This window comes from Hydra vulgaris, chromosome 04 (genome assembly GCF_038396675.1).
Source record: "Hydra vulgaris chromosome 04, alternate assembly HydraT2T_AEP".
NCBI classification, from domain to species: domain Eukaryota; kingdom Metazoa; phylum Cnidaria; class Hydrozoa; order Anthoathecata; family Hydridae; genus Hydra; species Hydra vulgaris.
Genome location: NC_088923.1, coordinates 17,978,344 through 18,002,168, shown reverse-complemented (window position 1 = coordinate 18,002,168; position 23,825 = coordinate 17,978,344). Strand labels below are relative to the sequence as shown.

Here is a 23,825-nt window from a genome sequence, read left to right as displayed (position 1 = left end):
ACTGCCCTTAACCCAATTGGTCTGAAATTTTCAGAATTGTCTTAGAATAATATGTACAACAAATCCCAAAATGAGCCAATATGATATGAGAAAAAAAGTAGATTTTGGTAGTGGCTTAATATATATATATATATATATATATATATATATATATATATATATATATATATATATATATATATATATATATATATATATATATATATATATATATATATATATATATAAATGTATATATATATATATATATATATATATATATATATATATATACTCCAAATATTTATAATAATATCAAATAACGATGCTTTGCAAATACATTCGCAGCTAATTACAATATATTTACAGCCACCTCAAACTGAGGTGACTGTAAACTTTGCAGGGCCATAAAAACCGACGACTAAGTAAATATTGCGTGAATTTTAAAATTTGTCAATGAATATAAATTTTTGATGTTTTTGCCATCACTATGATTTAGAGAATGTTGTTCATCTAAGGTCTTTCTTTTTTCCAAATTTTTTATGAAAACTATATGAAAAAAGGTGAAAACCCTTTCTTCAAAAACTGGAAAACAAACCTTAAATTTGATGCGCTTTAGCTGTAAATAACTTACAGCAATTTTTGAATTTTCAAATGAATAAATTTTTGGCGATCTAATCACTTTAAAACTAATGCATAACCAGATTTATAGAAATTTTTTTTGCGTAACAGTCATAACATTAGAAAATTTAGGCAACTTTTATTACCAATTTAAGTTATATATATTTTTGTATTGTATTGCATTTTTAAAGACATTTCATTTTAAAAATGGTAGCTCTGTACCTAATTCAATTCTAAATATATTTGTCTATTAACATTTTCACCATCTCGTTAAATTTTTGACTCTCACATTTTCTGAAATTTTTATCACAATCACAAACCGTTTTCATGGTTTCCGAGCACAAACAAACGTTTCCGACCATAAACCAAAGTTTAGTGCAAACTAAACTGTGTGGCCACAAGGCGTGGCCACACTTATTTTAAAGTTTTAAATCCACGTGGATTTCCAATAACTGTTGATGTTTTATTGGAGTTGTGCAGAATACGGGAATAATTAAAGTTAACTTGTAAATAAACTCGTAAGAGAAAGTTCAAATAGTGGTGGAATGGCAAGTCCTGGGATTCGAAAGTATGAATCTGGTGCTCTGAAAAGAAAAAAAATAAAGAGACATGTAAACGATTGGCAGCTGTGTACGAAAGACTTCTTTCAGTTACATATTTCTTAGCTGAAAGAAACATAGCTTTTTTTGAGTCAATTGAAAAGCTAGAGCAAAAAAATAATGACAATTTTTTGGGACTAGTTGAACTTCTGACTAAATTTGATACAATTTTGCAGGAGCACATTAGACGAATCAAATCAGAAAATTTTTTTGCTAGTTTCCTTGGTAAAAACATTCAAAATGAAATGATTAATCTTCTGGCTGATTCAATTAAAGATGAAATTATTATACAGTGCAAGAAAGCAAAATACTTTTCGTTTATTCTAGACTGCACACCGGACCTTTCTCACACTGAGCAAATGTAGTTGACTATTAGTTTTGTTCAAATAGAGCCAGAAGTTGCCATAAAGAAAATTTCATTTTTTTTTTATCTGTTGATTGTCAAATAGGAGCTCATTTAACAGATGTTTTTTTAAATGATTTAAAAAAACTAGGATTTGACATGCAGAACTGTCGAAGTCAAGATTTCGATAACGGAGCAAACATACGAGGTCGCCATTCTGGTGTTCAAGCAAGAAGTTCTAGTCTAAACCCTTTCACTTTTTTTGTTCCCTGTGCATGTCATAATTTGAATTTAATTTTGTCTGATTCTGCAAAATCTTCAGTTCAGTGTCTTTTTTTGGTTTTATTCAGAATTTGTACACCTTTTTTTCTGCGTCAACAAAGCGATGGAATATTCTTAAAAATCACCTTCAAGAAGAAGGTTTAACTTTAAAGTCACTTTCAGATATTAGGTGGAAAGCACGCATAAACAGTGTTAAAGCATTAAGTTACCTGGTAGAAGAAATATATGACACATTATATGAAATAATTAGTAGCAATTTCCGAAACAAAGCTGAAACGCATGGAAATCAGTTGAAAAGTTTTTCTTTCCTAGTTTTCACTAGTTGTCTGGTGTGAGATTCTCTTTCGTATTAACGTAATTAGCGTAAAAAAAAAGTTTATTTTTTTTACGAAAGTAATGATGACCCTATCCAAGATTCTAAAGAACGTTATCGTATAGAATTCTTCAATGTTCTTATTGATAATGTAGTTGTTTCATTGAAGGAAAGGTTTAATCAAATAAATTATTATTTATCAGTCTTTGTCTTTTTGTTTAATGTACATTCTTTCAAAAGGTAAGTTCTTAAGAATTAAAAAAAAACTGCCTTGATTTACAAAATAAACTGTCTTTTGAGGGATATTCTGGCATTGATGGAAAAGAATTATTTTCGGAACTACAAATGATTTTAACTGTACTTCCATCAAATGTGAAACCATTAAAATATTTAAAAAGTAACAAGCTGATGGATGTATTTCCAAATCTGTTTGTGACTCTGCAAATTATAAAAACTATGCCAAGTACTATAGCCTCAGGGCAGCAAAGCTTTTCTAAACTTAAACTGATTAAAACTTATTTAAGAACCACGATGAATCAAGATCGATTGTGCGCACTGTCTTTAATTTCTATTGAAAATGAGATGCCGGTAACAGTAATTTAATGAAGATGATAAAAAAAGTTTGCCGAAGCCAAAACACGGAGAGTTCCTATTTTTCACTGAAAGGTGTTTTTGTAAACGATAATAAAGAATTTTTTTTCAATACTTTTCATTTTCTTTTAAAACACACATATTGTTTCAAAATGTTGTATTTTTTTATTATTTGGTTATTTCTTTATTTATATGAATACTGCTCATTAAAATTACACAATTGACAAGGAATTAAAGACTATCAATAAAAATATCTCCATTTAGGTTTATATTTTTGAAGGGCCTCAAACTTAGTTTGTACCGGGGCCCCCAAAATGCCACAGACCGGCTCTGGTTGTATCTGTTAACTCTGAAAAAATCGCTATTTATAACACAGCTTATCTTTTAAAGAAACGAGTTTTCTGTAGTTGAAAGTAAGTTTTTTTGTTTTCCTCACTTTGTTGATCTTTTTTTTAAGTTTATTCTCGAGACTCCAATATTTTTTTCTTTTAGCACATTTTTTATCTTACATAGCTGCTATTTAGATGTTGCGTAAACACGGAAACATGAAAACATGGACCATTTACCCAAGTTGAATCTTTTTTTATAGAATATGAGGAGAGAATTTAATAAAAGTCTCAGTTGATGTGTATAAATATACTGAAAGAATTAAAAATTTATTTTATGTTAACACCAGCATAGACAATAAAAATACCCACCCACAAAAAATGTGCAGGAGATGATAAATCAATTTAAAAAACATTGAAAAAGGTTCGTGCACCAGTGGTAATGTAACAGACTGTCCATTACCAAGTGCAGAAAAAAGTTCGTGTTTCCCAAAATTTCTGGAAGGAAAATTAAAAAATGTAAACCTGGTTGGCCATGTTTCATGGAACAAAATTAGAGGAGACGGATCAGGTCAATCAATTATAACCTTATTAGTAGTATACCAAAACCATCATTGCGTTTAAAAGCAATTGGTATTGATACTATATTAAATCGCCATTTAAACTATAATTTAAAAGTATTTAAAAGTATATGCAAGTTATGAAACAACATTATGTACAATAGGGTGGTCCAAAAATCATACCGAAAAGTTAAGTGGAATAATTGCTCCACATGACAATTAAAATGACACACTGACAATGAACAAGAAACAGAAGCAGTTTATTTTCGATTGGTTGCAAACCATTGCAAGAATTTCCCAAATCAATCCAAGAAATCACTTACGTCATAAATTATCCACTGCGGAACAATTTATATGAAAGCTGTATATAAAACTATATAAAAACTAGGGTTGTACCAGAATTCTGTTCCGGCCGGAATTACGGCCGAAATTTGTTACTTTTAGGTCATTTAGGTTCTGACCGTAATTAAAATATTTCAGGACGGAATGCCGGAATTTATTTTTTACCTTTTTTTTTAGACATGTGACATAGACTGTGTAGAAAAAACGTTGTCCTACAGAGCAATAAAGGACTATAGCTAAACCTACGTAAAAAGTACAAAATTCATAACAAACACAATGTAATTTTATTTGAAGTAATTAATTATGTAAGGATTTCTAGAAGTTTAGGAATATTGTGGTGTAAAAAGAGTTTTTTTTTTTTTTTTGCAGTTATTTTAGGTGCTCCCAGAAGTCCTTACGGTCTTATCACAGAGCACCGCGGGAGAGCATTTAACAGGAAGTTCACGCCTCCTTCCGTACCAATGTCGCTTGTTGGGCTAGAGCTGGCGTCGAACCTAGGACCTCTGGGTTCTGAGCCAGAACCTAACCACTGCGCCACGGCTGCTCAAAGTTGCTATCCAGTTTTGGGCAACAAATGAGCTCTTTTTTCATCAAAACTGCATCTGATAGTAATCTCATTTTAAATGTTACTTAAATTTTAAATAATAAAAAAGTATAGGATGCCTAATAAAGTAAATATTTTAATTTTAACCTAAATGGAAAAATAGAAAACAAAGAAATAATTTTAAATATAAATACTATGCAGGTTAAAACTCAATAAATAAAATTATAAAAAACAAATAAAAACAACATATTAGATTTAAATGAAACAAGAATAAAGTTAATGAAATAGATGTATATATATATATATATATATATATATATATATATATATATATATATATATATATATATATATATATATATATATATATATATATATATATATATAAATTAGTAAAAACACTTATCTAATTTTTGATTACTTCAACACTGTGTTTCACCATCAGTAGGTTCATCAGGAAGAATTCTTCCTACCTATGATGAACCTACTGATGGTGAAACACAGTGTTGAAGTAATCAAAAATTAGATAATTGTTTTTACTAATTTATTATTGCTCTGTTCTTTTAGAACATTGAGCACTCTATTTGTAGAATACACTAACATAATTTATAATTTATATATATATATATGTATATATATATATATATATATATATATATATATATATATATATATATATATATATATATATATATATATATATACATATACAGAGCCGTCCTGAGGTCACTTGGGGGGGGGGGGTGTTGTATGTATTTTTTGCCAGCTAGAGACAAAAAAAAAGGTCCTTCAAAACTTCCTCGAACTTTGAAGCATAATTTAAAAACTTCTATTTTAAAAAAAAATAAAATGTACTGCAAAACTTTTTTCTCATCAAATTTGTTTCTTTGTTTTCAATAGTTCAGTTTTTGTTTTTTTTAAGGTGCTCTACTTACCCATCTAGACAAGGTGATAAATTAATTAGGATTTAAATAGACCAGTCAGACTTAAGAAAAACCGGGTAATTTTAATCGAAAGTCCGATAAATTCGTAAAAATATTAAAATAAGTGATGGCAGATAACAGAATTTATAAGTATCCGAGCGAAAAAAAGTGAAAAATATTTTTTTATTTAAAATCGAAAAAGTGCCTGTGTATCTTACTTAGGGTAGACCGGGGCATATCGGGACTGTGGGGCATTACAGGACAGTTATGCCTGAAGCCTTATATCTCAGCTAAAAAATTTTTTTTTTTCAAATTTTATTTGATATTGATACATTTTAAATTATTGTGCTCAATTTTTGTAAAAAAAATTAATTTTAGAAATACCAAAGTACATCAGTAGGTTTGCGAAAAACAAATTTTGCGTATTTTCTTAAGTGTTTCAACAACAAAAGATTTATTTTGAACTATTGCGAATTTGCTTTATTTATAAAAAGTTTATATTTTTCCGACACTATTATTTATCCTCTTTTAAAATCTGGTTTTAAAAAAATACTTGGAATTGATAACCATGAGCGAGACTAGGTTTTTTCAAACCTTCTGTTTTTTCAAACAGATTTAACTTTAAAATCTGTTTTTTCAAACAGATTTAACTGATCACTTTCCAGTTTTCTGATAATAAATTCTGCAACCCTTGAGAATAAAATAAAAACAAAAACGGTATACGTAAGGAAAATAAATAATGAATCAATTGCCACGTTTCGTGATCTCTTACATGAAGTAAACTGGGAACTATTGACTGATTGCAATGACGTTAATGATGGCTACAATTTTTTATTCGCATGTTTACAAAACAATACGAAAAGACCTTTCCAAAAATAAAAAAAATTGTTAATTCTCAAAATTTGTTAAGTCTGTGAATGACGAGAGGGCTCATTAAGTCGTCAAAAAGGAAACAAAAACTTTTCCAAAAATTTTTAAAAAAAAAGAACTACAAAAATGAAATAAAATACAAAATATATAAAAATTCTTTTGAAAAATTAAAAAAGCAATCCAAAAAAAAATTACTACTCTTCGTTACTTAATAAAACATTTGGAAATGCAAGGAAAACATGGAATGTAATTAAAGAAATAACAGGAGTGGGAATTGTAAAAAGTGATAACCTTCCAAAAAGATTGCAAAGAGATGATAATAGAGGAGATGCTTTTGTAAATAAAGAAATTCCTGAAACATTTAATATCTTTTTTATAAATATAGGAAAAAAGCTTGCCGGTGCAATTCCTGAGGGAAAAAAATCATTTAAATCTTTTTTGAAAAAATCTGATTCCTTTATGGAGGAGTCGGAGCTTTTAATTGATGAACTTCGACTAGCAATTAGTATGCTGAAAACAAATAAAAGTGCGGGTCCGGATGAAGTTAACCCTGATGTTGTAAAAGCGGTCTCAGATATTATATAGAAACCTCTTTTTAAAATTTTTAATCTTTCCCTAAAAAACGGCATTTTTCCTGACCAACTAAAATTAGCAAAAATAATTCCGATATACAAAGGCGGTGATGACTCAATAAAATCTAACTACAGACCAATTTCCATACTTTCTTGTTTTTCCAAAATACTAGAGCGTATTATGCACAACAGACTGTACAATTATCTTGAAAAAAACAACATTCTTTATCATAAACAGTTTGGATTTCGCAACAACCATTCCACGGAACATGCATTAATTAATCTTGCCAACCAAAATTTAAATGGTTTTGATAACAACAGTTACACACTCGGAATTTTTCTAGATCTATCAAAAGCATTTGATACTGTCAACCACAAGATTCTAATTTATAAACTACACAATTATGGAGTAGTTCACTCCAATTTAAAGTGGCTGCAATGTTATTTACAAAATCGTAAACAAGGAGTACCATTGACTTAACATGTTCCCCATTTGAATCAATAAATTGCGGAGTTCCCCAAGGATCAATACTTGGACCCCTGCTGTTTTTAATTTATATTAATGATATTTATTTGTCTTCAAAAATACTTAATTATATTATTTTTGCTGATGACACAAATGTTTTCTTTTCTGACTCAAATTTAAAAAATATTTTTTATATTGTAAACACAGAATTAATATATCTTAATGAGTGGTTTGAAGCAAATAAACTTTCATTAAATATTGAAAAAACGAAATATATTTTGTTTGCTAAGTCATCTAAATCCGAGAACCTTCCACTCAAATTACCGGAACTAACAATTAACAATATTAAAATAAAAAGAGTTTTTTCAATGAAAATACTAGGAATAATTTTCGATGAGAATTTAAATTGGAAAAGCCAAATAAAGCTAGTCGAGAACAAAGTTTCAAAGACCCTGGGGTTTATGTACAAGACAAAACATCTTTTAAATAATTTATGTTTAAAAAATTTATACTTTTCATTTATACATAGTCATATTAACTATTGTAATATTGCCTGGGCAAACAATCATTTATCTTTCCTGAAAAATATTTATACAAAACAAAAGCAAGCAAGTAGATTAGTTTTGGGCGCAAGTAGATACGAAAGTGCCGAGCCGTTACTCAAGGAAATAAATGCTCTAAATGTATACAAACTAAATATATTCCATAACTTGTTATTTATGTTTAAACTTAAAAATGAAATGATTCCAAAATATTTTTTAAAAAGTTTCACTCGAATTAATCATAAATATGAAACAAGACATTCAATGAGTAATTACTACATCCCACTAACATCACTCAAAAAATCTGACTTCTCGACTATATGCCGGGGACCACGCTTGTGGAATTCGGTTCTTGACGAAAATATGAAAAAAATAAAATCTATTGCTACATTTAAAAGAACTATAAAAAAATACTTACTAAATTTAAACATTACGTACATTCTCTCAATTTTTAAAAAAAAATCGAAATAATTTTGTATTTTTAATTTTTTATGTACTTTATTTAATTTTAATATTGTATTGAATATGTATATGCATATGAAGCGAATGAAATTTTTTTTTTTTTGTTTATTGTCTTTAATATGTATACGAATATGTACAGATTTGCAATTTTTTATTTGTTATTTTATATTTTAACTTTATCTTAAATTTCTTCTTTTTTAACTTTAAGTTCTTTTATTAACTTTAAGTTCTTATTTAATCTTCTGAAATTTCGAACCGAATTTTTTTTTTTTTTTAAACTTATCAATTTCACTCTTTTATATAATATTGGAAGATGTAAAATTTAATTGTATTTTTTTGTATTTCACGAAGGGGCTTGATGATAAGTCATTTTGACTTCTACTTGCCCCAGTCAGCTTGTAATTATATATATTTGTTTAAATTTATAGATAACATTGTAAAATGTGTAAAATGACGAAAATAAAATTAAAAAAATAACAACAAAAAACTAAGACGAGACCGAGACGAGAAGTACTTCTCGTAAGACCGAGAACAAGACGAGACGAGAAATTTAACAATTTTTGAAAACAAATTTATTAAAATCCAAGTAAAAAAAAAAAAAAATGTAAACATGGTTTTGACAAATAGACACAAATGACATTTGTCAAATGTAAACAACTTTTTCAAGTATTAATTCAGAATTTTTTTGCCAAACTTTTCCAACAAGACAATGTTTTCTTTGATAAAGATGATTTGTACTACTTTTTCTGGTTGTGTCTGGATGATCGGACGACATTTCCACCTGAGCTAATAAACTCTCTCTGATTTAGTTGAACTTGCTAGAATAGCTAAAATTTGTCTAGCTAATGAAGAGAGTTCTGGCAATGTATTTGAATGCAATTTCCACCAATCAAGAATCGGAAAGTCTTTTTTGGCATCAGGGAGATATTAATACTGGCACATTTCGCTCAAAATAGGATTCAGTTCAGATGTTGGCTCTTGTGTTTCAAGTCTGACGTTTAACTTGCGCTTCAATTTTGAATTAGGGGACAAATCTGCTGAAAGAACTCTGGCAACAGGTTGGCACTCAACATTATACTTAACCTGTGAGGCTAACCATTCTTTTGTTGTTTGAAATTTTTTGAAGAGCTTCAAGTGAAGTCCCTTTAAAGCAGGATTTAAGTAGTTTGCTGCAGCACTCAATAAGTTTCCAGTGTGACAAAGAGGAAATCTTTTCTCAATGCAGCTTTTCAAGTTTTTTGCATACAAGACACCGTAGCCATTTGTTTCATCCGTCTCAATAAATTGATCAATTTTGTCATGGATTAAATAAAGAGAATCGACGACAGTGTTAATTGTTGGAATAGACTCAGCCGACCACGTTTCTGTAGCTTCTTTAAGTGGTGCCAAAATTTCTACTGCTCCCTCGATTGATTTCCACTGTGATGCACTGATGAAGAAAAAATATCTTCGTTTGCACATAAGCTGATAATTGCACTCTTTAGATGTAGGACAGAAGCCATGCAATCCAGTTCACTATTCCATCTTGTGTCAACAGATTGGCGTAATTGTCTAAAATTGATTCCTTGAGCGTCTGATTCTGATTCAAGCAACTCAGCCGCAACTGTTGACTGGTGAGTTAAAGAAGCAAAATCTTTGCATGTTTGCAACGCATCATCTATTCCAGCAGTCATTCCAAATGAGTCTCGAACTGCACATTGCAAAATTTGATTGTTGCACAGTATTGGTCAAGGCGCTTTGACAATTTGACTGCAAGTTTCATGTTTCTTGCCTGGTCGTTCACGCAGTACATTGGCAAATCAGCAGACAAAGTTAGTTTTTCTAAAAAAGAATTCAGCTTTCCTTCAAATAAGATACCTGTGTGTCTGCCTGGGAACTATTGGACATGGGGTGTCCAGTGATGCAGTATCCAATTTTCGTCAATAGCATGAAAAGTCCAAGAGATGTAGCTGTCCTGAGCTCTAGAAGTCCAAAGGTCAGAAGTAAATGCAGCACTTTTTAGATTTGGCGTAATCACCGTTATTAAGTTCTTCATTCCAGCTTAAATTTCTCTTGACCGAATTGAAAGCTTTCTTGGATATGTTGTACTGTGACGAAGGCTCAGTTTAGGGTTTGCAATGTCAAACAATTTCTTGAAACCTCTTCCTTCGACTGCTGAAAAGGATGCCAGATCAGTGCAAAAGTAATCCAGCATTGCAGAGTCAAACTGTTTTTGAATGGAATTGTCTTTGTCATATTTGGATTTTGTTTCAAGCATTTCGACCATGGTTCGTTGTTTCTTCTTAGTAGGAGGAAGAAGAGAGTCGTCAATTTTTTCAGAATACTCAACGTAATCTTGGCTGTGTTTTTTTTTGAAGTGACGATGAATTCCACTTGTGTTTCCATCTTTTGTTTTCAAAGACTTTTTGCACGCCTTGCATTCAGCACCGTCACTTGTTTTTTGAAAATATCTCCAGATTTTGTTTTTTCTTGGTGACATTTTTGATCTTTTTTGTCAAAAACAAATTAAATTTTTAATTAGATTTATTAAAATCACGGAGTGAAAATATTAATTAAAAAAACAAATTATTAAGCATTTTGAAAACTATAATAATTTTTAATTTAGAAAATAATATAATATTAAAGTCTCGTTCTATTTCTCGCGAGAAATTTCTATTTCTCGTTTCTCACGAGAAGTCCCATTTCTCACGAGAAACAAGAACGAGACGAGATCCCGCTCATGGTTCGGAATTGAGCTTTTTGAATAGTTTTATTTTCAGTAAATGACTTTTGTGGGGCAACAAGGACAATATCGGGACAACAAGCTATTCATATAATTGAGTATATTACTACCATTTGATGACGCTGTTTACAATTTAATAATTTTTTTTTAATCTTAAATATTATTTTTCTTATTTTGAAAAGCAATTTTAATAATAAATTTAAAGAAATTCTTTTTTTTATAACTTAAATTTGATTATTAATATATTGTTTAATGTAAAAAAAGACGGTCAGAAACTATATAAGAAAGATCAATCATCCAAAATGAGCTCAAAGGCGGTTTTAGCTGTGAGTAAAAAGGAACTAGAATAGCTGCTGATATATACGACATATTTAAGTTTGCTCTACATTGGCATATTGTTAATAAGCCAGCTCACCAAATATGTTGCCAAATTGTATCAGGATATTTTTTGTGTGATTTATGTGATCCATAATTTTTTTTTTTGTTTAATTTCAAATTTAGTAGTAGTAACAAATTTAATAATATATAGGTTACAGTAGAGTGGAGGTATTTTATTATAAAACACAAATAAAATTTTATTTTAGCTGTTATTTCTTTTTTGTGGTGTATGGGTGTAAGGGCGTTCTATTTCTATGCTTTTTGAGAGTTTAATGTCTGAACATATTTAAACGATAGATAGCCTTCATTTATCATCATTTTTAAAGCTGTACAATTGATGAATAACTGCTGCTTTTTAACTGTCCCGTTTTGCCCCACCCACTTGCAAAATGTAAAAGTTTTGCTAGTCAAGAGTTTTGTTACTTTGGTTGTCGTAACTTAATTAAAAATATTTTTTTTTGATTTTTCATTTTCTTATATCAATAAATTTTAGAAAATTTATAAAAAACAGTACACAAAAACTATGATTAGTTTATCCGTAACCAAACATTTGTTTCTTAAGTGTCCCAAAATGCCCCCCTCTACCCTAACTGCTTTTAAGCAACCTTTTGTTGCGCATTGTGTTAAAATTTTAATTCCCTAATTTTCATCCATTAGATTTTATCGTGTGATGCGTAGCATTTGAAATACTTTAATTGCCCAACTTGTCCCTATGCTCAACTAGCCCTGCTCTACGCTACCCAAACGTAGGCTATGCTTTTAAATACCCTTTCTTTTCTTACAACTTGCGTATTTAAGCAACGTGAACTTTGTTATTTTACTTAGTAAAGTAAAATATTTAAAGTATATAAGTTTACTTTTTATCTTTTCAAAACTATACTTTATAAACTTATTTTTCAAAGTTAATTAACTTTTTTTTCAATTTTCTTTTGTGTTAACTGTATTTTTTAAAGAACTACATTTACGAATAAAAGACTTTGACACTTTAGTAAACCTTTCACTTTTTGAACTTTATATTCACGTAAGATTACTCTTATGAATAGCTTTTACATATAAAAAGAAAATTGTATTTGTATGCAATTTAGTTGCAAATGTAAATTTTTTATGACTTTCATTAAAAAGTAATTGACATTTACAAGTTTCTAATATTCATTCAAGTTTTTCTAATAAAAAAAATTCAAACTTGAGAAACATTTGCTACTCTGAAGTCATGTTTTTCAAACTTTTTTGCTTGATTTGCTTACTAACGAAGTAAATTTTATTATTTTTATAATGGTTTTTCATACAATTACGATATTTTTTTAAACGGATGCTCAATGAATAGATTTCAATGACGTATAGTTATCTTCAACTTCTTTGAACCGCAGTCTAACTTTTATGTATGTTATAAAACATTGTGTGTGCGCGCGCGCGCGCGTGTGTGTGTGGGTGTGTGTGTGTGTGTGTGTGTGTGTGTGTGTGTGTGTGTGTGTGTGTGTGTGTGTGTGTGTGTGTGTGTGTGTGTCTTGTATGAAGTCTTGTTTTTATATAAACATTTTACAAAAGAAAAATACAAACATTTTTTCTATTAGTGTCAATAATATTTCATCTAATACTCAACTAATACAAAATTTTTTTGTATTTTTTAAATAGTTTTATGACACAAACCCTTTTGTAAAAATTTTTTTAAAAGTATTTATTTATCTTTTAAACTATTACTTAAAGCAAACAAATTACAAAATAAACATTCGCGACGTCGGCACTTTTTATCTGTGACAATTGTACGCTTTTTTTCCAAAAAGGTTTGAAAGTATATATATATTATTTTCGTATCGGGTATTTGTTGTCGGCAGACATGAGTGCACTATCTCCTATGCAAAAATGTATCTTCTGGCGCCGCTTATGTTTAAAAGGAGCTGTTATTCTGTAACATTGCCATGAAGTATTTTTACTTTTTATTGTTATACTAATATTTTAATATCCAATGACGTATTTTGTTTTTGTTGTAAATATGCTACGCTTGCAAGTTTTAATGATTCAAAGCAGACAATGCAAGTAATACATTGGTTATTTTGGCAGATTTAAAAAGTTTGGTATGTGCACAATCATGTTCAAATAAAGTTTAAAATATTTTCATTCACGGAATAAAAACTCCATATCATAAGTTTTAAAACTATATTGTGCTTTGAAATATATATTTAGAAATCATATCATACTGAGTTTGTTTATTTGATTTATTTTAATGGAAACAACACTTCACAGTTTTTTGTGGTATTTTGAAATTTCAGATTTTCTTGTGGCATTTTGAAAGGTAAAATAAGGTTTATAAATCTTATAAAACACTATAAGAAACTCTGAAATACACGGATAATATAAAAACATTTTGCCCACAATATTTTGGCATAACTAGGCTTTAGAGCGTTTTAATAAAACGTAAAGATTATTGTCAAAAACTGAAAACATAATTTTTATTTCATGCATTTTATTTACGGCATTGCAAAAAATCTCATAAATCATTGCAACAACTCTAATAAATCTAGCAGATGTTGCAACAAGTCTTTTAAACCTAAAAGGAAAACTTATTCTTTCAAGCGAATGCGTTTTCTAAAATATTTTAATAATAATTGTATACACATACGTAGCGCGCACATACCTATACAATTTGCGTAAACATAATCGTACCAAACAAGTATTATCATATTTTATACAAGGAATTTTCAAAAAGTAACATTCCTAAGTAACGTTACTAAGTTTCTTATAAAAATAGTTTATCATAACAACTGTTTATTAAAACAACATTTTTGGATATATAAAGTTATTTTTTCTGACAACGAAGAGGATTCCAATCGTTATCATAATGGCAGCATATAATGTTCCAAAAATTTCAACGTAATCAAACATAAATGGGGAGCAAATAAACGCTAAAAATGCTCCAGCAGCGCACATTGAGTATCGAATACTGTCGACAAATGTAAGAATACTTGAATTTACCATTTTAGCTAAAGTGCTTACAAAAAAAACATCGATTATTATTGGAGCTCCTCCAAAGCTAAACATATATACAACGCATATGATAATATTTAATACTTTATTGTTAGAATAGTTTGAAAGAATAATAAAACTTGTGCTGACGGTGCAGAACCCACCTAAGCAGATTAATAATACCAAAACCATTTTTTTGTCCGAAAACGGCCTCCAAATAAACAGTAACAAACTAAAACCACAGAACCCACTAGCCCCCAAAAAACAAATGTTCATTTCCATCATTGAAAGGTGCATTTTTTCTATAACTAATAAAGGTAGCCATATATCTGTATTAATAACAAAAAACGATAGAAAAAAGTTAGAAAACATTACAAGTGCTGAATCAAAACGCAAAAACAAAACTTTTAAAATTTTGATTATTGTAAATTTGTTTGAATTTAGGGATAAAGTTTTTGTTTTTATTTCGTTAGGATATTTATATTGCACTAAAGGTAGTTTCTCATTGTCTTTGACGTCACAATCAGTATAAACTTCGTCGCCTGTACCAGTAATTGCAGTATTCTCCGCTAAAGCTTTGTAATCAAATTCTTTTGATACATCATACACCATTGTTATTGTAAGAATTTCCATAGCGATACATACAAAACCCATGAAAAGCCCAGGAAAATTTACATCTCGTATATGCCAGTTTCCTATAAAAAAACTTATGTCTTTAAAAAAGAAGTTTACCCCTGGACCGAGTATAAATCCTAAATTGTACATGATTGATAAAACTGAAAGCTTCGAACTTGTTTCTGAGGCTGGGTAGCTACGAATTGCTTCGCTAAAAATTACCGATTCTAACGCTCCGCCAAAACCTGCTATCACTCTTCCTCCCACTAAAAAGAAAGGAGAAAATGGTAAACTGTAGAGTACATTTCCAGTTATCATTAGCATATTACATATTAAAAAATAATGATTGACGTTTCTTTTTTTATCAGCTAATCTACCGATTATCAGCGTCAGTATAGATGATGCCACCATGTAAGATACAGATACAACTCCATAGTACAGCTTTGGTGTGTCTGTAGTTATCATTTCTTTGATATATGACCATAATGTTAAAATTGTAAGGCTGTATTCCATTCCGATGATAATAAGTTGAATAGAAAACGCAATAAACGTGAGTTTCCTCTTCTTTAACCACTTTTCATGATGTCGCGTATTCAGATTCATGGTCTAGGAAAAAAAATATTGAGTAAATTTTCATCAAACTTTATATGTAACATAAATAAACTATAAAAACAGGTTTTATAATTAAATTATTTTGATATTTGCTTGTGAAAGAAAAAAAAAAAGTTCTCACCGTCCCAAATGAAATCTTCATGTAATATATTAAAAATAAATTTATAATAGTTTTAAATTTGTTGTTAAACCATAGTTTAAAAAAGCGCAATAATGGTTGTATTTTCTGAGCAAGCTACATAAACTTTTTACAATTATTGAAAATTTCAACCGTCATTGCATATATATATGCCATTTATTGATTGGATCATGTTACTGATTGTAAGTTTGACGACGTCAATTTAATTGTGGTTTAGAACGATTTCCGGATAACATTTTAAAAAGCAATTAAAACCCGACAGTAATTAAGTTAAAATTTTTTGAAATAATGATTATTACCCATGATTGAAAATGGTGAGCGTTAGCGTCAAACGGTTTTTTTTAGCAGCGTTTGAGTGCAAATCATTTCAAAAGCATTGCTACAACTTTTGATGTTAATTGAAAAAATCGCGCAAACACACACTTAAACAACACTCACAGCGTTTACACATACACACCCACACTCTACCAAAATTCTTTTCTTTTCTTTTTTCTTATCAAATATAGAAAGACATAAAATTTTTATCAATAATAATGATAATAATGATAATAGTAGTAAAAATAATAATAATAAAAATATATAATAATAAAAATATATAATAAGAAATAAGATTTTTGATGATAAAAAAATTTTATTGTTTCAACCCTGCTCGTTTTCTTAAAATCCAAAATTGTGACTGAAAGGATATGGCCGCAAAAATTTATTTTGGTATGAATATTGGTCAATTTTATAACATTAGGCAAAAAGCTCTCTTTATATTTTTATATAAAAAAATCGCACTTGTATTTCCGGTCTACAATTCGACATTTTCACAGTTAAGCAAAGGTGAGAGAAAATATTCAAATATGTTGCGTCCGCTAAGTAACAATCTTAGCGGACACAAAGTTTACATTTTAATTGTTGTCTATAAATGAAACTGTTTTATTATTGAGCGGGTTAATTGAAAGTAGAAATGTTCGATTTACTTTTCTAATACAACAACGTGATATAAGAATGACAGATATTTTGTTGTTTTTAAAAATAGCGGATTTCGTTTTTATGTTAACAAAACTTAATTGTTTAAATAAACTAGCTACTGCAAATTAACATAAACAAACATGGTTGTTTATGTTTACAACCTTTGGCATTCCAATTTATCTTACTTCTTTCAGATTTGTTGGTTTTCAAAATTTTCTTTCTTTGTTGAAACGTGCTTTGATATTTTGTCAATTTGTTATCTTTAGCAACATACCACTTTTTGTTCTTTTTTTTTCTTTAGATGACAAAACAAATTTTCAAAACAGTTCCTTGTTTTTTTACCTTTATAACTTTCAACAATCATACAAATTTGTATAATTTTGTTTGTAGAATTTTATATAAGTGACGTCATCCCATTGGTACAGCAGATAGCAACAAGTTGGAGTCGTAGTAACTATTAAACAACTTTCTTCTTAACAATCGTGTTTGATTTTCGCTTCCTGCTCAATAAAATATTTTTAGTTATTTTTCATTAAAAGTATAAACTTATGTTAAGATTAGGCATAACTACGATACATTGTCACGATACATTGTTTGATATCAATGTATCTTAGAGACGGCATTGTTTGATAACATTCTATCTCAATGTTATTAGTAATATGTATTAGTCGTGCTGAAACACTATCGATAATTTTTAGTCACAAGAGATTCTATGAAAAAATTATCAACAAAAGTATTGACAGACTGTTTGCTTGTGTGATGCTCTTTTTTATTTTGCCTGGAAACCTTTTCTATAATATGAATAACTGTACATTAAGAGTAATTTAATATAAATTAATTTAAAAATTTAACATTTTAGAAGATCAAAACAAAAAAGTTACTATATAGAAATTATTATTAAAAGTTTGGGAATTAGCATGATGTTCTTTAAATCAGTTAAAGTTAATTATTAATATAATATAAAATTAGCTCGACTATCATTGGTGAAGTAGAAATAAAGTAATGTTATTCAATTTTTTATTTTGGATATAAATAAATTTCCATAAATATATCCCGCATAAGTGTTATGCATTAATGAAGAAAGCAAACAACTTCAGATCACTAAGTTCAAATAAATGTAGGAAGCTAGTTTTAGCTTTACGAGGATTACGTACAAAAAGTTTGGCTAGTTTCAAGCTATTCAAGAAGCTCAATACATTCTCGGCTACAATCACCATCTCACGCCCGGCAATGCCACCAAGAACTGTTATGCAAATAATATCCAAAGATTTAAAGCAAGTCTGGAGTATAAAGTTTAGCTTGCAGTCATTAATATATCTTTGACAAAAATACAAAAACGAAGTACAAATTATTACTATTTTGTCAAGGATATATAATGATATCCTTAACAAAAATAAAATGAAGAACAGATAGTTTATGATCATTAAATGACTGATAAAAAGGGCTGCGTATCAACCAGCCGAACAGATGATGAGCATCCTGCTAAAAGGTAGTTGGTACCATTTATGTGCAGAATCAGGCTCACAAAATGATGTTGACTGATAATTTTCAGCCTTTGGTCAAACCATCCAAAAGAAAGGTTAAATCAAAAGCAACAATACTTATCGAAATAATTTTTTTGAGAAGTATTATTAAAAATTTTTTATTTTTATTTTTATCTATTTTTATTTTTGGTTTAAGACAATATCAATTACCATCATGTGCACAAAAGCTGATACCTCACATGATACCTCTACAAAAAAGCTAAGATAAAGATACTTTTAATTTTAATGAAAAAAAAAACGTTGGCACTGTATATGCGTTTATTGTTTCTTTTTCCAGCTTATGCTTTGGTTTTAGACACTACTCGAATACTTATATAATCAAGCTGCTAACAAAAGTGATATGTTCTCATTCAGCAAGGTGGAACAGTAAGCAAGTTATGTTTTTTTAAGCTACTTTCTAATCCCTGAAGAAAGACATTCATTAATTCCTGAAGAAAGACATTCATCAATCCCTGAAGAAAGACATTCATCAATCCCTGAAGAGAGACATTCATCAATCCCTGAAGAAAGGCATTGAAATAAAAAAGTTTATTAGTTGTTTTATGTCACATGTTTAAAATGAGGGAGGAGCCTAATTGAACGAACCTGAAAGAAACCACATTAGGCTGCATTAAAGCTCAAGACAAGACATATCCAGCTCTGATCTGACATATTTATAAGTCATATTCAAAAACTTGTATAGAAAAAATAGATGATTGCTAGAGAACTGCGAATTAAACTTCGAGCTATCATATCCTTATACGGACTGATTGCCCGATATTACTGGGTTAGAACTCGAAATTAAAAGAACTTTTAATTGTTATGGCTTAGAACTTTTAATTGTTATGGTTATTAAAGGTGCTCACAAAACTCTTTTCGATCACAAAGCACTGGGGAAAAGTATTTAACTAGAGAGTTCACGCGTCCTTCCTAACTAATGTCGCTTATTGAGCTATAACCGGAGCCGACACAACAACATGAGTTGTTAAAGTGACTCTAGGAGTAAAGTTAAATAGATTACCTTAACAATAACGCAAAACAATACAAGCATTATTTGATTTAAAGCGTCCTGTACTCAATTTTATAAATTTAAATCATTATTTAGGCGTGACATTTTATTATTATTCTGGTTAAAATGATTTGTTCTACTTTTTCTGGTTGTGTCTGGATGATCGGACGACATTTCCACCTGATTTCTCTCTGATTAAGTTGAACTTGCTGGAATAGATAAAATTTGTCTTGCTAATGAAGAGAGTTCTGGCAATGTATTTGAATGCAATTTCTACCAATCAAGAAACGGAAAGTCTTTTTTGGCATCAGGGAGATATTCATACTGGCACATTTCGCTCAAAATAGAATTCAGTTCAGATGTTGGCTCTTGTGTTTCAAGTCTGACGTTTAACTTGCGCTTCAGTTTTGAATTAGGGGACAAATCTGCTGAAAGGACTCTGGCAACAGATTGGCACTCAACATTATACTTAACCTGTGAGGCTAACCATTCTTTTATTGTTTTTTGAAGAGCTTCAAGTGAAGTCCCTTTAAAGCAGGATTTAAGTAGTTTGCTGCAGCACTCAATAAGTTTCCAGTGTGACAAAGAGGAAATCTTTTCTCAATGCAGCTTTTCAAGTTTTTTGCATACAAGACACCATAGCCATTTTTTCAATTCGTCTCAATAAATTGATCAATTTTGTCATGGATTAAATAAATAGAATCGGCGACAGTGTTAATTTTCGGAATAGACTCAGCCAACCACGTTTCTGTAGCTTCTTTAAGTGGTGCCAAAATTTCTACTGCTCCCTCGATTGATTTCCACTGTGATGCACTGATGAAAATTAAATGAAAGCATAAACTCGTTGAAAACTTTAAACAAATTAGAGAAAGAAGAAATACTGGTACGTGAAACTCTCGACAAACTTGGCCCTGTTAAAGCTGATATTACTCGAACAGATCCAAGTTGGCAGGAATGCGGTTTTGAACAGCTAATTGAAGCCCTACGTGAATATACGTTACGAAACCCAGAATCATCTATTGGACACCCAAGAAATACTATCAGAAAAGAAAATTCAAAACCCGACATTAATTGGGAGCACAAAAATCAAATAGAAAAACACTTCCAACATAACGAAACTAGAAATATTGGCTATATCTACTGCAGTTCGCAAAATCATCGCTGTCAAGATTGTACGAAACTTCATTCAACACAGCAAAGGAAGCAATATATTAAAGAAAACCATCACTGCTTCAGCTGCACGTTAACAAACCACACAGTATTCAACTGTCGTAGCAAACGTTCTTGCTACTGTTGTCAAGGAGGGCATCATTCATCTATATGCACTGGGGTTAATTAAGACGAATCAAAAAAGGGTATCCTTATGACTGGATACGAAGGGCAAACTATTTATTCCACAGTTGTTGTGAACGTTGGCAACTATAAAGTGAGAGCACTCTTGGTTACGGGAGCTGGTAGTTCGTATGCTTTATCTACGCTAATCAAGTATCTAAAGTTAGAGTCTAATAATTGGGAATTGAATTATTGGAATCAGTGCATCAAAACCTTCCGTTGTTCTACACAACTCAATATTCAATAAACGGACGCAACAGCCTTGATATTAAACTCTACAAGTTAGAAAGGAAATTGCTTACTGTACTACAAAATCAAAGAATATCCGTCCTAAAAAGGAAATTCAAACACTTAGAGAGATTTCATTTTCATAATGAAGATGACTACAATGATCATAAAATTCATCTTATAATTGGTGCTGGTGATATTGCAAGAATAAGTCAACCAACAACTGTTACAAAGACCTATATAAGCTTGGATGTTCTTGGTCTAGAAGATCAAAGCAAAGGGAATCAAAATAAAGTATATGAAGAATTTAAAGAGCAGCTACAACAAGACTCAACTGGTTTTTATCACACTGGATTACCATGGAAAGAGGAATGTTCAAAACTGGCATCTTATTCAGGTGGGAGCATCTCAAGGTTGCATAGTTTACTAAAGAAACTGGAAAAGAAACCAAATGATCTCATAAAATATAATGCTATTATTCAAGAACAACTCAAGGATGGGATAATTGAGTATGCACCAAACAAACCAACTGGCAAGCGAATATTCTACATGCCTCATCGAGCAGTGATAAAAGAGGACTCCGAAACAAACAAGCTAAGGATTGTTTTTGATGCGTCAGCTAAAGAGTACGGATCACCCTCACTTAACTTTTTACATATTGGTTCTCCATTGCAACCCTTACTATTCAATATTATTTTACAAAACAGATTGCAACCTGTTTGTCTTACTGGAGACATTAAACAAGCCTTTCTACAAATAAGAGTTAATAATAAAGATCGTGATGTTTTCCGTTTCTATTGGGAATCGGACTTGAAAAGTATAGATGTAATAACTCTAAGATTTACTCGAATCCCGTTTGGTTGGGCATCTAGTCCCTTTATTCTTGGAGGAGAAATCAAGCAACATTTATTGACATATGAAAAACATTATCCGCATAAAAAGAATGAAATTCAGATAATCAACAAGGGCATATATGTTGATGATATAATCACTGGGGGAGTTTACTTGGAATGTGTTAAAAAATTGAAACAAACAGCATTTCATTTGTTCAAAAAGGGAGGATTCCAGTTTCACAAATGGCACTCGAACTTTCCTGTATTGGAAACCAATGATTCAAAAGAGAACTATTATAAAGTTACCATTAATGAACAAAATAAACGTTATTCAAAATTTTTGGTTTGTTGTGGGACAAAAATGAGGAGACTTTATTAATGGATTGTAGACCAACTCGCCAAACAAACATCACAACCAAAAGAGGAATTTTAGAAAGTTTGGTTAGAGTTTTTGATCCGCTTGGTGTGATTTCCCCAATAACACTAACAGAAAAACCTATATATAGAAAAACTTGTGATTTAATGTTTGCTTAGGACAAAAAACTTTCACCTGAATTAACAAAGGAATGGATGCTTTGGAAAAATACTTTACAAGACCTTACACCAATACCAAGAAGTATAACTGTTTTGAATCATAAAATAAAAAAGATCGAAATCCATGGATTTGGTAATGCAAGCAAAGATGGCTGCTGCAGTGCAATATATGCAGTAGTACATCAAGGAAACAAAGTAACTCAAGGATTATTTACAGCCAAATCACGCATATCAAAGCGAGGTTGTTCTATTCCCAGACTTGAATTGATTTCGGGACACATGGTAGCTAATGCTCTTACAAACGTTGAATTGGCACTTGAAGGGCACCCAGTTATGGAGATTTACGGCTGGCTTGATAGTTCAGTAGCACTGCATTGGATCCTTAATGACAATTGTAAATGGAAGCAGTTTGTATAAAATCGTGTTAAAGAAATTAATAAACGAAGTTGGATTATCTGGCGTCATTGCCCAACCAATCAGAACCCAGCGGATATTGGAAGTAGAGGAATTAAAAATGGAAAAATTCCACAAATATGGTTCAACGGTCCAACATGGCTTGCCAAAAAAAACGAGTGGCCAACAAATATAGCTCATACACAAATGGAAGAAGTAATGAAAGAAGCTAATCCAACAAAAATACATAACCTTGCCACAGTCGAGAGGTTTAACTACTTTGAATTTATGAACAAGTATCAACTCCCAAAAGTTATAAGAATAATGGAATGGATCTTAAGAATAATTATCAATCTCAAAAGTAAAAGAAAATGTCGAGGTGTGCTATCAGCTACTGAAAGGAACAACGCATTGCAGAAGCTGATCAAAACTGCTGAATACGAATTTGTAAAATCCGAACAATACAAAGAAACTTCAGAAAGATTACGATTACATAGAAATCACGATGAATTATTAGTATGCATGGGTCGTATACAAGAAGAGCACCCAATATTTTTACCTCGCAAACATCTCTTTACAAAATTGGTTATTCAAAGAGCACATGCACAGACTCACCATGGGATGGTTGGTCTAACAATGTCCAAGTTTCGTGAGCATTATTGGACAGATACCTTACGTAGCTAAGTAAAAACAATAATGTACGATTGCAATTGGTGTAAAAGATTCAGGTGCAAACCATTATTAGCTCCATTAACAGCCGATTTGTCAAAGTATCGAACTAAAAGTAAATATCCTTTTGAAACTATTGGTTTGGATTTCGCTGGCCCAATCGAATATAAAGTAAGCAAAGAGTGTTACAAAAAATCGTACATTGTACTTTAAACATGTGCAACTTCAAGAGCAATCCATTTGGATCTACTAAAAACAATGGAAAATGAAGATTTTCGAAGAAGTATAAAAGAAATGATTGCAAGAAGGGGCACACCTGCACTCATAATAAGCGACATTGCTAAAACATTTGTAAGTACTGTAAGGTGGCTCCGACGATTGCAGAGAGACCCGCTGATAAACGAATACTTAGGTAAAATGAACATAAAGTGGAAGTTTAATTTAGCAAGAAGCCCATGGTGGGGAGGTCGAACTTAACCTTCGAACGACTTAAAGAAGTTTTCATTAATATTGAAAATACGTTGAATAACCGACCATTAGGATATATTGAGAACGATATTCAACTTCCATATATTAACACCAAAC

The 23,825-nt window shown here is 30.4% G+C and overlaps 1 protein-coding gene across 2 annotated transcripts; it reads right to left on the bottom strand.

Moving 5' to 3' along the window:
* Nucleotides 1–13,999: 13,999 nt before the first annotated feature.
* LOC105846575 (uncharacterized) lies at nucleotides 14,000–16,140 on the bottom strand. 2 transcript variants are annotated; one of them, XM_065795669.1, is made up of 3 exons: nucleotides 15,745–15,904; nucleotides 15,389–15,617; nucleotides 14,000–15,277 (listed from the first exon to the last, which is right to left on the bottom strand). In XM_065795669.1, exons 1-3 carry the CDS (start codon nucleotides 15,763–15,765, stop codon nucleotides 14,202–14,204), a joined length of 1,326 nt encoding a protein of 441 aa, XP_065651741.1. In that variant the 5' UTR covers nucleotides 15,766–15,904; the 3' UTR covers nucleotides 14,000–14,201. The 2 variants fall into 2 exon arrangements, with proteins under 2 accessions (XP_065651741.1, XP_065651740.1); XM_065795668.1 differs by having other exon boundaries at nucleotides 14,000–15,617; nucleotides 15,745–16,140.
* Between the last annotated feature and the right edge of the window lie 7,685 nt (nucleotides 16,141–23,825).